The sequence below is a fragment of the Pithys albifrons genome, chromosome 18 (assembly GCF_047495875.1).
Source record: "Pithys albifrons albifrons isolate INPA30051 chromosome 18, PitAlb_v1, whole genome shotgun sequence".
In the NCBI taxonomy this organism is placed as follows: Eukaryota; Metazoa; Chordata; class Aves; order Passeriformes; family Thamnophilidae; genus Pithys; species Pithys albifrons.
The window spans coordinates 14,485,927-14,501,432 of record NC_092475.1 but is presented as its reverse complement, the minus strand read 5'-3'; the positions used below and the strand labels follow the sequence as shown (position 1 = coordinate 14,501,432).

At 49.6% G+C, this 15,506-nt stretch overlaps 2 protein-coding genes across 20 annotated transcripts in view; both read right to left on the bottom strand.

The window, feature by feature from the left end:
* Positions 1 to 1,493: 1,493 nt before the first annotated feature.
* AAR2 (AAR2 splicing factor) lies at positions 1,494 to 10,545 on the bottom strand. Its single transcript, XM_071573104.1, has 3 exons — positions 9,790 to 10,545; positions 7,599 to 7,828; positions 1,494 to 4,399 (listed from the first exon to the last, which is right to left on the bottom strand). The coding sequence occupies exons 1-3, from the start codon at positions 10,529 to 10,531 to the stop codon at positions 4,232 to 4,234; spliced, it is 1,140 nt and encodes a 379-aa protein (XP_071429205.1). The 5' UTR covers positions 10,532 to 10,545; the 3' UTR covers positions 1,494 to 4,231.
* A 1,185-nt stretch (positions 10,546 to 11,730) lies between these two features.
* The window catches only part of EPB41L1 (erythrocyte membrane protein band 4.1 like 1), a 67,793-nt gene continuing 64,017 nt past the window's right edge, over positions 11,731 to 15,506 (bottom strand). For all 19 annotated transcript variants that reach the window (XM_071573175.1, XM_071573174.1, XM_071573176.1 and 16 more), the window contains one exon: positions 11,731 to 14,666. In XM_071573175.1, the coding sequence (XP_071429276.1) occupies positions 14,658 to 14,666 (9 nt within the window). In that variant the 3' untranslated portion in view covers positions 11,731 to 14,657. The remainder of the gene's footprint in view (positions 14,667 to 15,506) is intronic.

Sequence of the window (15,506 nt, the reverse complement as noted above, 5' to 3'; positions counted from 1 at the left end):
CTGAGCACACTGGGAAGGAATGACCACTTACAGTACATCCCTTTTAAGTAACAGGGCTGCAGAACAAGCCACTGTCGTAGCTGTTTGACAATGAACAGCAATAGCAGGGGAAGATGATCTCCTTTTTCGGAGAAAGGAATCAAGGCATTCCACTCCATCTTTTTCCATATTCCAGGAGCTTGGTGCCAGCCACTCCATCTGCAGCAGCTGGTACAGGCTAAGTCCAGCTGCCAAAGCAGTAGCAGAAATAAACGTTGCTCCAAACAAAGGTGGTGTGTGTCTAAGAGACCCTGAAAAACCTCTCCCTCCTGGTTATTGTTGGAGGCACAAATGGGTATCAACCATGCTATTTCTGGATTAGAAAATAAGAGCACAATAGTAACAAACAACTTAAAAACCTAATAAAATGAGAAAAAGACATGAGCTGAACCATGATGCTGAGAGACAGGGAGGGTTACCATGAGAAAACACTGAGCAAAGAACCAAAAATTCAACTCACTGTTAAGCAGTAAAAGTGAAAGCTTCTATGAAGAGTTGCTGGTTAAAGTAATAAACTCAGGGCTCACTTCAGATTTAAAACTACAGCACTAACAAGCTACTGATCACTTTCTATACCTTCCCACCTGCCCCCTTTCACCTTCAGTTTGCATTTAGAGCACAAGAAGAACATTTCTGGGTGACATCTACCACCACACAAATTGGTGCTGTTGGAGGCCTTACAGGTATTGCTGCCACAGGAAGTGCCCCAAATTCAGTCTGAGCCACAGAACTACACCGTGGATGTGCCCCAGGGCCATGGTGAAGTTACTGGCACCAATCCACCTGAAAACAGACAGAAGTGGTCTGGCTGCAGCTTTGGCAGTGGGCAGGAGGCAGCAGAATTCACAAATGAAGCCACATGAGCTATTGGAGCAATATGTGCCATTCCTCTTCCCAACAAAAAAAAAGGGAGTAGTGCAATACTGGGACAGGAAGGCAGCTTCCCACAGCCTCAGGCAGCACATTCCTCATTTCTGAATTTGCAGGGTTGATGAAAGAAGCAGACACAGAGCCAAGACAGAGATCCCACACTGGAAAACTATGGCTGAGACTGAAAACTCTGGTTTATCCAGTATCACTGAGGCTGTGGGGACAGTGAAAAAGATGGAAGTGCAGTTTAGGGGATTGGACACACTCACTCTGGGCTTTGCCCAGGGAATGCAGGGCGCAGTGCTGCTTTGGGGTTATCCAGTGGTCAGCTCATGCCACTGCTGGTTCCCAAGGGATCAGCCTCACCTGGGGCTAAGCAGGGCCTTTGCTCCAATGTAATTTGCAGTGAAGGCCCATGTCACAAGGCAGGAATGATGCAGCTGGACAACTCTCCACAGAAGCAGGAGGCCAATGTACCTCATGCTTCAGTGGCTCTGCACAACACAGGGAAAGCTGCTTGTCCTGACCCGAATTCAGTGCTGAATCAGAGCTGCAAACACATCACAAATTACACTTCATTAGTTTGTAGCAACACGTATTTATTACACACACACACAGTTCCTCTTTTGCTTTCAGATAACAGCAGCTGGAGGAAGGCACAGTGTTATCAGCACTAGAGCTGGCCTAAGGCTACAGAAGGGCAAGAAAATACCTCTTCTATTACATGTTGTCACTTGGCTTTTATGGCCTCCTTCCTGCTGGCTCCAACAGGAATAAATGCCCTGTTTTCCCTCCCAAATTTATAACTCTCCCCTGCAAACATCCAGCAAGTTGCTTCCTATGTGCCCACTTCCCTTCTCCCTCAAAGTGTGTGATGGAGTCACGTAATGGAGTTGGATTCTGAACACCCAAACCTGCATGTAGCTGAGCTTGCTGCTTCTGTATCCTGTCCAACAGAGGGACAGTGTCCTCATGGCCTGGCTCTTTCCCACCTGTTTTGTGGTCTAGTAAGAAATAATAATGAGAGATACTAAGAGATAGAAGGGGGCTTATAAAAAGGAGGGACAGGGACATTTTATATGGGCGGACAGCGATGGGACAAGGGGAAATGGTTTTAAACTGACAGAGGGCAAGGTTAGATGGGACATTGGGAAGACACTTCATTCCTGTGATGGTGGGGAGACCCTGGCACAGGTTGTCCAGAGATGTTGTGGCTACCCCATCCCTGGAAGTGTTCAAGGCCAGGTTGGATGGGGCTTGGAGCAACCTGGTCTAGTGGAAGGTGTGTCTGCCCATGGCAGTGTGTGGGATTGGATGGCCCGTAAGGTCCTTTCCAACCCAAACCATTCTGTGATTAACTGTCCTACTACAATCTTAAAAAACGAAAAAAACCACAATGGCAGTACAATTGTATTCTCTTTTCTCAGTTGCTAAAGGTGTAGTTCATCATGGGAACTTGACCATTACGAACTGTTAATTTTCTGTTAGTGGTTTTGAGACTTAACAAAGACATACTCAAATCAAGTGGGCCAGCAAAACAGTGGAGCATTGCCAGTACAGACAGTGCCTGGCCAGCCCTGTACAGCACCAGGGCTCTGCTCCTCTCTCCCTTCCATGCAGGAAGGGCCCCAGGTTCTCTGCTCCCCTTCCTACAGACATCAGGGATCTTCTGTTCCCAAGCACCAGAACCAGTCACTGGGGTGGTGCAAAGAGCCAACAAAACAAAAGAAGTTTGTCCATCACAGCTCGGAGCAATGATCTGTACAACCACAAACTGAGCTCTGCCTGTGGATCCAAACACAGAGCAAGGAGGCAGGGAGAGCACAGTCACACTGCCAGGCAACAGAACTCAGGAAAGCATGGAAAGGAAGACGTAAGAACAAAGCACCAAATTGGAAAACCTCCCCACAGGGCCTTTGGTCAATCCAGAATTAATTTCAGACAGACCTGGACGCCACAGGAATGGAGTGCAGAGCCCCTGCAGGAAGGAGGGAAAGGCAGCCCTAGCAGCAATGAGGGCTTCCAGTGGCCTATCCTTGTGGGAATTTCCTGATGATCTGGAAACCTCATCACACACCTTGTTCCCTGAACACACCGAGCTTTCTGCCACTTTGTGTATCCTTTTGAACCCTTGGATATCACAGATCATCTGCAGGGACACTGGACATCTCAGTGAGGAGAGGAGGGCAGTGTCATTGTACTATAAGCTTTGACTAAATAACTAAACCCCGTTCATATAGATGTTTTCTGTAGACAAGGCTCTTTTGAGATTTATTTTGAAGGACAAAAGACTAACAAAGAGCATCAGCCTGTTCGACATGCACACAGACAAAGTCCTGAGGGAGTCCAACAGCTCAGGAACGACTGAGTGGTACAACTGAGCCTCTGTGCAGGTTTGCAGAAACATCACAAGCTTCTTACAGCCCACCCTGAGAACTGGAGACAAAGAACAAACTGTCATTGGGGCAAGAACATAAGATTTCCCATTATAACAAAACAGAGTCTCCAGTTCATGTGGAAAACTGCCCTTTTAAATCATTCTGGCTCTGTTCTTCGAGACCTAGGTGACTACAGTCCAATAATTCCATTTCTTGTCACCAAACTGTTCACTTGCTTTTACATCAGGCAAAACAGAGTGTCCACAGTACATACAAAATGTTTTAACAGAATGGGAGGAATAAGATACCCCAGTACCAGTGGTATGAAATGGGAGGAATTCTGCTGAGGCTCTGAGTGCTTCTCCACAACAGATAAATCACAGTGAGCAGCATGAGCATCTGACACAGTAGTGAAACAATTGTGGTCACACCCATGTAACATGAGCACAAGAAGAGCTGAACTCCAGTCCACAGCCTTGGTTTGGGCTGCCAAAATCTGCAAAGACCAGTGGGCTTACACCCCTCACTTCAGGTGTAAACTACAGGTGCTCTCCAGACAGGGCATCACCTACAGCCCAGGAGGAGAGAGGGGACCAGGGATCTAGAAGTCAGCTGAGTGCAGGATGATCTCTGCAGTCTTAGATTTATGGCGGGACTTGATAATCTTAAAAGGTCTTTTCCAACTTAAATGTTTCTATGAATTTGTATTGAATTCATATTCTGTGAGGACCTGCTGCAGAAGAGCTGCAGAAAAAAATTAAGTGGCCAAAGCAGCCACGTGACATCTCTCAAACTCCTCCAACCTTGCAAAGTTCAGCATCCTCCTGGGTTCCACAGGAGAAGGAGGATCAGCTTCAGAAACTGACTTTAGGAAGCCAGCAAGGCCAGAGAAGAGAAGGAATGAGTCATTTTTAAAGATGTTTGCTTCCAAGGGAGCATTTGGCTCAGTCCACCTGCACATCCTCAGGCAGCTCCACCACCACAGGAGCACAATCATCAGGCTCTGCCTCAAAGTCCCACTTAAACTTCTTCGTTAGGTGAGCCTTGAACTTCTCAGCCTTTTTCCTTAGAGTCTCATCAACAGCAGCACTGCACACAGAGGAAAAGAGCACCTGAGTAAAAGAACAAAGGTCACAAAGAGCTCAGTTTTGGCACCAGCTGGGCATCTCTTTCCTACAAGGATGTCATCAACATTTCTGGGAGCACCAGGAAGATATCCAGGTTATGCCACTGGCAAGGGATCTAAGGACCTGGAACCACTCCTGCTAACTGAAGCCCACACCTCTGATTTCACAGCCCCAAGCCTTCACTACACTGAGTCCATATCAGAAATATCTGCACTTGGATAAGAACTCTGAAGCAGGAGTATGCATGTAACTGAATTTGTACTATGGAATTCTGAAATCTGCTTAAGTGTGAGTTAAGGAAACTGTCTGAGCAAAAGAAATTAAAAAAAAAAAGCATTATCAGTAGCCAATTATCCAGGATGTGTCCCAAAGGCCAAAAGGTAATTGTACCCATCATTTCTATGGTTAGAGAGCTCTCAAAGTAATTCTGTAATATGGTATCACCAACACCTTAGATACAGAGAAAACTCAAGAAAAAGAGCTTGAAGGTCTTGAAGGAATGGGAGCTCTCTGGGAAAAGTCCAGTTATCCCCAGCACAGCCATTCCCTTGAGCACAGGGCACTGAAATCTGAACTAACCTCTCCCTTCCATCATCCAAGCACAAATGCACTAACGTGTCACATTCACAGCTTCTGTTGGCACCTGAGGAAGGAAAGGATCTGTGTAGGATTAGCAGGGCATTTAGCCCCAGAGCCCAGTTCTCATCATCCTGCTTCTGCTCCTCTGCTGAACTGGTGACCCAGAATTAAATTTCTATAAGAAGAAATATTCTCTGGGGAAAATGCAGCCTTGTATTTGGGAGAGACCTACTGACAGCTGCAATAAAACACTGACAATAAGCAGCAAAGTTTGTTGCTTTGTGGATGATCATTTGTCTTTTCCTTGTTTATTCTACTGTGAAACTACCTCTTTCTAAGGGAATGTGTACACAGCAAGGCTGCTGTTAAAGAAAAAAGATTAGAAGATTATATTCCCCACGTTCTCCTCAATGAACTGCACATTAAATTAGCTATTTAATCAAGATGTTTTTTTTCTTTAAACATTGTTAGGGCTGCACAGTCAGTGGTGGTTGTGCACTCTCCTTGCCTTGGATCAATCTCCAAAAATAAAAAGTTGCTGTATGCAGAGCTGAGCAGGAGCTACACAGACAACACACTCCCCCACATACCTCTGTGCACCTGCCCACACCCCATTAACTGATGGGTGTGTGTCAAGTGACTGGGTAAGGCAAGTCCCAAGGGTTCCCTGGCACTTACATCAGGGAAATCCCACAAAAGCAGAGAAACAGAGAATTTTGAGTGAGGAGGGGCTCAGTTAACAAGGCAAAGTTTTACTTTGTCACTGGGAATGTGGTGACTCCTGCCAGGTCTTAAAGGTGATCCCTTATGCCAGCACAGCTTGTGCTGCTGAAGTAGAACATTGACTGATAGAACTCAGTGACAGACAAGACTGAGGCAGCCAAAAAGGAAAGATAACCAGCAATAACAGTGCTTCCCAAATTCCCCTCAGATGGAAAGAAGAGCTGGTTAACATATTCTTTGTATTACTGTAAGCTGACTATGCACAGCATTGCTCTGAGTGTACTGCAAACAGAGCAAAGAGAGCTGGGTTTTCCAGTCCTCTAATGGGATGGAAAAATCTACCAACAAAAATAAAACATAAATTTTAAAAGGCGAGACTTGCAAGAATCCAAATTCAAAAAACTGAAAGTCACTTGATTAAAGCAATGCTTCCCATACCATTTTACCCAGCAAATTAAAACCAAACACCTCAACCCTCCCCATAGCTACAGCAAGAACTTGGGAGTTAAAAGGAGAGGAATGCACCTGCTCCCTGGGAAAGAAGGTGGCCTTGAGCACCAAGCACCTCTGGCACTACTACCCCTAATTACTGCAGGGATTGTTTCCATTGCTGAGCTTCATCAGTGTGTCTGTGTTTGGCTTTTTTTAAAACTGTGTTTAGTCAATTTACTGCACTGGCACAGTGTGGTCACAGTCAGTGGGAGTGTCTGGTAAGGTACACACAGGTACCTCCAGAAGTGCCAAGGCAGTGGAAAGAATTCAAAAAGGTTTATTCTGGACAAGAACACTGTAACTTACAAAAAAGCCCCAGCACCAGACTGCAAAGGAGCACTGGGCCCAAGAGAGAGATGTCTCCTGTTTCCTCTTCACGTTTTACTGTCTCTCTGTCCTCTCTGCTGCACCTGCCTGCAACATCTGTGCTCTCTTTCCACATTCCAGGGAGCTGTCCACAGGGCCAGCTTTTCTCTGGAATGCAAGAGGGAAGGAAACATAACTTTGGAAAAGAGGTTTCTTCTTAGGCAGAAAATCTCCTTAAGAAAACATTTAATTAAGCTCTAATCTCCTCGATGTGAAATCTTCAGAAAAATAGGACACCTACACCTACTGGTTTCACTGGTGCTGAATCACAGATTTGCCCCTGCTTGTCTCAGCAGAAGCAGCATTTGCTTCATTTTGGAATAACCATAAATTCCCACGGATAAGAACTTGACTTCAGGAAATCTTTAGCTTTGCTTAGGCCAACAGGAATGGAAGAGCTTCTAAATGCTCTCAGTGCCCTATGCTCAAGTTTTGCTGCCTGCACACTAAGCAAATCATTCAAGCTGCCCAAAAATCAGCATCATCAGTCCTTTATGCCAACGTTTTGGTTGTGGGGTTTTTTTTGGTTTTTTGGGTTTTTTTTTCTAAAGAATGAATAGCATTTGAGAAAAAATACACGGACATAATTTTGCACTTGCTCAGCCTTTCTTGTAGCTGTTCAGCTCAATGTAGGTAAAGGTCTTAAAAACTTCTAGGAAAAGACTGCTAGTGCAGTCCAGTTGCATTACATGTGCCAGGCCAGAAGTCCAAACCCATGGCACGTTACTTCCAGCACTATTTGCAACATTTTCTTTCCCTACCTAACTCAATTTTATACTCCCTTAAGCTCTTCCAGGCATAGCTTGAGCAGACCAAATGCTGAGATGAGAAGCAAATAGCATTTCTCCATGAATAACATAGGGGAAAAGTAAAAGAAAATCCCCATGTGCTCAGACAGGCTCACTATATCCCACACAGCTCAACAGTAGCTTAATTCCTTTTGCAGCTTCTCCCCAGATTTGCTCTGATACCCTGCAGGCCCTGCCTCCCACTTGTATTTCTCAGGAGACAGCCACAAACACACCTGCAAGGTGCTGGTTAAAAAGTTGTCCTGGGAGACAATGTCCACAAAAAAGTCTGCTGGGATTTCATTGAGCTGGTGATACAGGACGGAAATGAGGTTGATGTAAAGGTCTTGGTACTTCCCTATGGCGACTTCAGATCGGCACAGGATGTTCAGGAGTCTTTTCCAGTGTTCAAAGGCATCGTACACGTTCCCGATCAGGAAGCAAATGAAAGCAAACTGCAGCTCACCTATGTGGATTCACAAAACAAAACACAGGTAAGACTAAAAGAAATACAAGGTACGTGTCCTCCCCACAGACCTGTAAATGATTCACAAATGCTTTTGCACATCCATCCTGCCAGCAGCAACTGACACTCTAAACACTGAAGATATGCTGATGCTCTGCTCTTCAACGGGAGACAAAGCAAAGCAGAATGGGGCAGATCACCTGTAACTGTGATTATCATTGTTGTAGAGGGACTTTACAGGACTTTACAAACCCAAAAAATGAGCCAGACCTTGCTGTTATTTTGTGAGCATTCAGTCCTCCAGAGCCTGGTGTCCAGAGCGACATGTGACTGCAAATGCCACTGCCCTGGAATGCTGAGAGAGCTGAGCAGTACCTTCACAGATGTGTCTGCCTTGTTGCATTAAGATCCATGGTCCCTATCACTGATGCTTGGCATCAGCTACTTTGCTAAAGGTAATTCACTGTTTGTATATCCTACAGTTGTCTTGGATTCAAATTTTGAAAAAGAATAAATTGTATAACATTAATATAGAAAACACAGAAGGGAAAAACAAAGCCTTGTAGCTCAGTAGCCTCAGCTGGGAAGGCTTCTCCCTCCATCCTGCCACAAAACAAAACCCCTCTCCAGGAGCTCCACAGATTCAGTATTTGTATCACAGGTTGTGTTAAAGGTTGTGGAGTAGTTGAGCAATGAGATGCAGCCCCCTGGCTGAGGGAGTCTGGTCTTCCCATTACAGGACTGGCGCAGCCCAGACACTGCCTTGGCAAGTCACAGGCAGCACACAGACCAAACACAGAGCACACAGATGCACAGAACACACACAGAGCATGCACATCTGAGTGGCCACTGTGCCAGCCAGGTAGGGACCGGTCACTGCACTGAGAACCACTGGCTGGGACACCCACATCTCCTCCCCATGCAACGGGAACAAGATCTCCGGGTGTTCAGCCCCACTCAGCACATCCAGGACTCCATAAGATCCGTCCTTAAGAAACTGACTTAACAGGCAAAGTGCCAGGCTGGTGTCTGAAGACAGACCTGGGCTTGCTGCTTTTGACTTCACCTGAGGCAATCCAGGCTCCAAAGGCAGCATCCAGTAGCCAGAGGCAGCCTGACATCCCCCAGCATCACATCCTTACACCACAGAGTCACAGAACAAAATCACAGGATGTCCCGAGCCGGAAGGGACTCACAAAGATCATTGAGTCAAACTGCTGGCCCTGCACAGGACACCCCAACAATCCCACCATTTGCCCAAGAGTATTGTCCAAGCGGCCCATGAGCTCTGGGGCTGTAAGCACTGCCCTAGGGAGCCGGTTCCAGTGCTTGACCACCCTCTGGGAGAAGAATCTTTTCCTCATATATAGCCTAAACCTCTTCTGACACAGCTCCAGCCATTCCCTCAGGTCCTGTTACTGGTCACAGAGAGCAGAGATCAACGCTGCCCCTCTGCCTCTTGTGAAGAAGCTGCAGTCTCCTCTTCTCCTGCCAACTTAACAGGCCATGTTGCTGCTAAAAACTACACTAACTTCTGTCCTGCACTGCAGATGGCTCAGGGCACCAGGGAACAGGCACAGGTTTCATCCCAGAGCTCTTATTTCACAATCACAGAATGGTTCGGGTTGGAAGACACTGTGTCCAGATGGGTCTGGAATACCTCTGGTGAGGGAGAAGCTACATCCTCTCTGGGAAATCTGTTCCAGAGTGCTGTCACAGGAAAGAAGTTCTTCCTCACATTCAGCTGGAACTTCCTGGGCTTCAGTTTCTGCCTGCAGCCTCCCATGTTATTGTAGGCACCAGCGAGAAGGGCTTGGCTCCGCCTTCTTAGCAACCCCGTTTAGACATTCATATACAATGAAGTCCTCTCTCAGTCGTCTGTTCTTGACGCAGAACAGGCCCAACTCCCTCAGCCTTCATGACTCTATACCCCCCAAATCACTGCCCAGGGCGGTGCTCACCGAGCAGCTCCAGCGGCCGGCCGGGGTAGCGCTGCTCCATCATCCGCTCCAGGGCGTAGCTCAGGTCCATGCTGTGCCGAGTGATCTCCTCGGGAGTGGCGCCGTCGGGGTACAGCTGCCTGGGCAGCTCGGTGAAGCGGATCTGGGTGCCGGCCCGGGGCCGCATGCGGGGCAGCCTCGCCAGCCCCTCGGCGTAGCTCTGGCACTCGGCCCCGAGCGGCGGCCGGCGCTGCCCGGCGCGGTCCCGCGTGTGCCGCCCCGACACCTCCGGCAGCACCTCCGCGAAGGCGCAGATCTGGCCGCTCTCGGGCTGCAGCCGCTCCGCCGCCGCCTCGCTGATGAAGGAGGTCAGCGAGACCCACCTCTTCAACGTCTCGTAGGGGTACGGCCCCAGAAAGCGGTCCAGCTCCCGCAGGCTGTCCCGGAGCGCCTCGCCGTGCCCGGGGGGCTCCGGCCGCATGGCCTCGCCCGCGGGGTCCCAGCGCAGCACCCGCACCTCGCGGCGCCGCAGGCTCAGGAAGCGGCCGGAGCGCGGCCCCGTGTCCCGCCCGCCGCCCGCGCTGCAGTGCACGAAGTGCAGCCCCGGCGGGACCATCTTCACGCCGCGGAACCGCGGCCCCACGGCCCACGCGCTGTAGTCGATGCCGAACTCGGTGCCCTCGGGCACGTCCAGCACGACCACGGCCGCGCCCTCGAAGAAAAGCTGCCGGGCCAGCTCGGGGTCCTGCCGCGCTGCCGCCATCGAGCCGCGACCGCCCGGCCGTGCGCGCAGATCCGGGGCGGCGCTTCCGGCGCGGCGGGACGGGAGGAGCGCCCGGCAATGTCCGCCCCGCACACCCTGCCCGGGTCTCCCCGCACACCCTGCCCGGGCCGCTCCGCACGCCCTGGCCGGGCCGCCCCGCACACCCTGCCCAGGTCTCCCCGCACACCCTGCCCGGGCCGGCGCCCGCCCCGCACACCCTGCCCGGGCCGCCCCGCACGCCCTGCCCGGGCCGCCCCGCACACCCTGCCCGCCCCGCACGCCCTGGCCGCCCCGCACACCCTGCCCGGGTCTCCCCGCACACCCTGCCCGGGTCTCTCCGCACACCCTGCCCGGGCCGCCCCGCACACCCTGCCCGCCCCGCACACCCTGCCGGGGCCGCGCTCCCCCCACCGCCGTGTCCAGCTGGCAGGGCACGCGTGCCGCCGTCAGTCCCTGCCCTCCAACCATTTCTGATCCCCCCCTCACTCCCCGGCTTGGTCCCTTGTCCCCGTCGTCCATCACCCGGCTCAGTTCCCGACCTGGTGGCATCTTCTGCTCTCCTGAGACCCCACCCGCAGAGCTGCCTCCAGCTCTGGAGGCCTCAGCACAAGAAGAACGTAGAGCTGCTGGAGCGAGTCCAGACGAGGCCACAGGGATGCTCGAAGGGCTGGAGCCCCTCTGCTCTGGGGACAGGCTGGGAGAGCTGGGGCTGTTCATCTGGAGAAGAGAAGGCTCAGAGACCTTAAAGCCCCTTCCAGACCCTGAAGGCGCTCCGAGAGAGTTGGAGAGGGACTTGGGACAAAGGGCCTGGATTAACAGGACAAGAGGGAATGGCTTCCCACTGCTAGAGAGCAGGGTCTGATGGGATATTGGGAAAAAATTCTTCCCTGTGAGGGTGGGGAGGCCTTGGCACAGGCTGCCCAGAGAAGCTGTGGCTGCCCCATCCCTGGGAGTGTCCAAGATCAGGTTGGATGGGGCTTGAAGCTCCCTGGTCTAGTGGAAGGTGTCCCTGCCTATGGCAGAGTTTGGAACAAGATGAGCTTTAAGATCCCTTCCAACCTAAACCATTTGAGGATTCTGTGATTTCCATGATCTGCTCTTTAGACAAGAGTCTTGTGCTTCCACATGTAGTGACCCCAGCTGCAAAGTTCCCCCTTCTCCATCTTCTGAGTAGGAAAGAGTTCACCAAGGCCCCAAGCTGATTTAGCATCAAACACATTTATTTCACTTTTATTGAATACAAGAACAGTGAGCACACACGCATACACCACCGAGCACTGAAAAGGAGTATGACCAAAGGGGGAGAGGGAGAACAAGGGAAGAGAAAAGGAGAGTTAGTGAAGGAACAACAGAGCGTTGCAGTTGGTTGGTAAGGTGCTTCTCAAATAAAAATAAATATTATTATTGTTACTGTTATTATTACTCATGCAATTGCAGGCCACGTTCAGAATGAATTTGTGGGATTGGGTAAAAACAGGCACTCATGTCTCCCACCTCTTTCAACAGAAAGGTCCTGGAAGAAAACAAGCAGTGACCAGCTATCCAAAGTGGAGCATGGCGATGTGTGGGCTGGAGCTGAGCAGCAGAAAGCCACACCTCACCCAGAGAATAAGCTTTTTTCTTTCCTTTTTTTTCTCCTTCTTTTTAGAATAGTTTTAGACACTGCCACCCATAAACATGCTGTGGGAGCCAGGGGCTGGGTTTGCTCCCTGCAAACAGAACTCACTTCAGTCCAAGCATACACGAAGTCTAACTTTGTAAGGCCTCTCATTTCCCCAGGAACCTTCACTTTCCTGACTGTGCACAATGCCAAAAGCAGGTCTCGAGAGTCACAGTGGCTTGGGGGGAGTTGTGGAGGTGTCCAAGGGAGGTGTCCAAGCCAGGTGGGCTCCTCTGTGTCTGAAACATGCTGTGTGGTGATGAACACCAGCACAGTGGGCAGACCAGTGGCCCTCCACCAACCCCTCATGCTCTGACAGTGCCACTGTTGGTCATGGCTGGCTTGGGTGCATTGGGAAAACAACAGACAAAAGTAGCCTCTGCAACTATTTTTAGGTCAGGGGTGTGCTCTCTAAAGGTAGCTGAAGGTGCTTTACTGAAAGCTGGGGAGACCCTCAGGAGCTGGCACACTGGCAGCAGCCAGCAGTCCTTGCCTGCTTGTGGTCATGCCTTCCATGCTTGCAGGAAAAACCTCTCTGCCAGAAGAGACTTCACAGGAACATACTGGTGAGCAACTGCCAGGGAGCAACTCCCACCTGGGACAGTGAAGGCGGTGAGCAGGGTATGCCCAAGGCATCCTCCAAGCTGTGGCAGGACCTGGCAAAACCACACCTATTTCTGGGCACAGTCTGTGTGAGGGGTGGGAGACTAAAGGCAAAATGGTGCAGAATCACGGGCCCTTCTGTTTCTGTAGGAGCTAGAGATGAGAAGGAAACCCATTTATTTCCTTTCCTTTCTGGTTTTGGTTCTGAGTCTACCCTAACTGCCTTGTTCACAGTGTATGGGGGCCTGGTCCTGGTCCATGATCCCCTTCCAAAGGCAGCCATAGAGGGAGCCTGTGGCTGAAGGCTGAGCTGGGAGCAGCAATAGTGACACCTCCTTGACACATGCCTGCTAATGCAGAGGGCCTGGGCTCTCCCATCCAGCCTGCGATGCTGCAGATACTCCACACTGATGGACACAGTATGGTCCCTCCACTGCCCATTCCTAGGCAGGTCAGGGAGGACTGCCACGGTCCTGCCATTGCTGTCCTCAGTCCAAGTGTCTCAGACAGCCCTTGCAATCACACCTCAGGTGGCAGAGCAGACAGGGCACAAACAGCCTTTGACGTCTATAAAGCTCAAGTAACTTCATTACTGAGATCCAGAAACAAAACAAAACTACCCCCACCAGTGGCATGGCTCAGCGGGCTGTGGGGGAGTGCTGAGCACAGTCCTACTGATCCCATGGCTCTGGGCCAGGAGACCATCCTGCCTACAGCTGCTGGAGCTGGAGCCTAACCCCCTTCCTTGCCCCTCCAAGTCACTGCTGCCCCCTCCAAATCTAACCACCATACACTGCAGATCAGCTGCTGGGACATTCCCATCCCTTGCCCTCTTGCCTTCTCCCCTAACCAGCAGCAGCTGAAACCTTTTCCATTCTCTTCTTGTAGGACCCAGAGTCCCACGTGTAATCTAAGAGTCTGAAAATACACCAACCACAGTCAATTAAAGAGTTAATAATTTAAAAATGTCAGCATCGTCTTTACCAGCACTGTTGGATTGTTTCAGCATTGTTCCCTCCCTCCCCCTTTGTTATATTTAATAATATACATAACTGAAATGCACATCCATATGAAACCCCACAGGCTGCTCTTTAAAGATGAGAAACCATATACATATCATTTTCTTTGTTTGAAATGAAATCCATTCCTAAATACCTTCAGAGAACAAGAGGTTGGACAAGTGCACAGAGAAGATAAGGAAGGGAAGGGGAAGAGTTAACAGAACCCCCCCAAAAAGGCAGAAAAACCAGCATGGAATGAGAAGGGCAAAACAACACTTGTGAATTGGAAAATAACTCTATGGTCATAAATTCAATGTTTTTCTCTCTTATTTCCAGAGGTGGGGAATGGTTTTGCTTCTGCTTGTGGTTTTTTTACTTCAGTTGGTTTACTTCTTGCTTTGTTGCAAAGCATTTTTCCTTTCCATTCAGTGTGCAACAAATGAACTCATGATTGTGTGTCCTTTAAGGTATCATGCAAGACGGTGGCTTATTTTATTGTTACTGATATTATTACTATGACTTTTTAAATCTTATTTGATCACCAATCCAGGAAATTCTTCAATTTATCTGCAGAGAGTTGGCTTTGTTTGTTGGTGGTGTTGTTTGCTATTAATTTCCAGTATGTAGCAGCAGTGCAAGGATGCATTTTGTTTCCTGTTTATATATATATACATATATATGTATGTATGTATATATATATATATAAAATATATTTGCTATTCCTTTTTTAAAAATTTTTGTCTCTTCACCATGAACATTGCAGCCAGGATGTCTATGTCTTGCTGACAAATCCAGCAGGAAGGTTCCTTCTCCCCTGTTCTCCAGGTTGGAATACAGATATTGACTTCCAGGAACATGTTGGTCAAGATTCCTGTATGAGGCAGATGGAAAGGACCAGTCACTGAGTGCCAATCCATGGAGTGCAAATCCATGAAGGCTCATCTTTGTATGGGGGCACTGGACAGTAACTGTAAACGCCTGGGGCCACAGTTTGCACTTAATTAGAAGGAGCTCTGGTAATTAGCAGGAATTCAGTCACTGGACTGGTGTTGGTGTATGGGGGAGATAAGGGCTGGTCACTGCTCCCTCCCTTTAAGCCATCCAACTAAGACTGGACAGCTCCTGTGGGATGCTGTGGGTCTGGACTTGCTTGTCTGCATTGTGGGACAGGACATATGATTAGGCTGCTGCATGAGCCTCTCCTGACATTGCCAGCTGCATCAGAGCTCTTCACTTTTCCAGGCTTAAAAGCTGCCAATCAAAATAGTCAAATGATAAAGAAACAGAAAATCCCATTTTCGAGCCTCTCCAAATGCACCTGGAACCTGACTGCTGCCAGGGCCCCTCAGACACTTTTTGGTAATGAGGCTCTCTCTCCTCTCCACTATGCTCCCCTAGCCCTGCTGCTCCCACACAGGGGTCCAGTGGCTCTGCCACCCCTGAGGAGCTGATGGAGGGTACTGGGGTCAGAGTGGAGGGTTTAGAGTTGGGCAGGACTCCCCAAGCCCAAGAAAAGTGTCTGGGGCTGTGACAGCTTTGGGGCAAACCTTGGGGGCTGCTGCCTACACCTGTGTGAGTGTAAAAACACAACCTGGGGATCTGAATGGGACTAAAACCTCTTTTTTGGAAATGCTTGTCTAATACTTTGGATTGCTTTGTAGAATCTGTAGCCAACTTTCTCAGCCCATCCAAAAAAGCAGCTGCCCCCTCT

Coding starts and splice junctions, on each gene's coding strand:
- AAR2 (XM_071573104.1), bottom strand. CDS start 10,531: ATGGCGGCAGCGCGGCAGGACCCCGAGCTGGCCCGGCAGCTTTTCTTC. Junction 7,829..9,789: donor CCGGCCGCTGGAGCTGCTCG/GTGAGCACCGCC, acceptor GAATCCACATAG/GTGAGCTGCAGTTTGCTTTC. Junction 4,400..7,598: donor TTTTAACCAGCACCTTGCAG/GTGTGTTTGTGG, acceptor TCTTTTACTCAG/GTGCTCTTTTCCTCTGTGTG.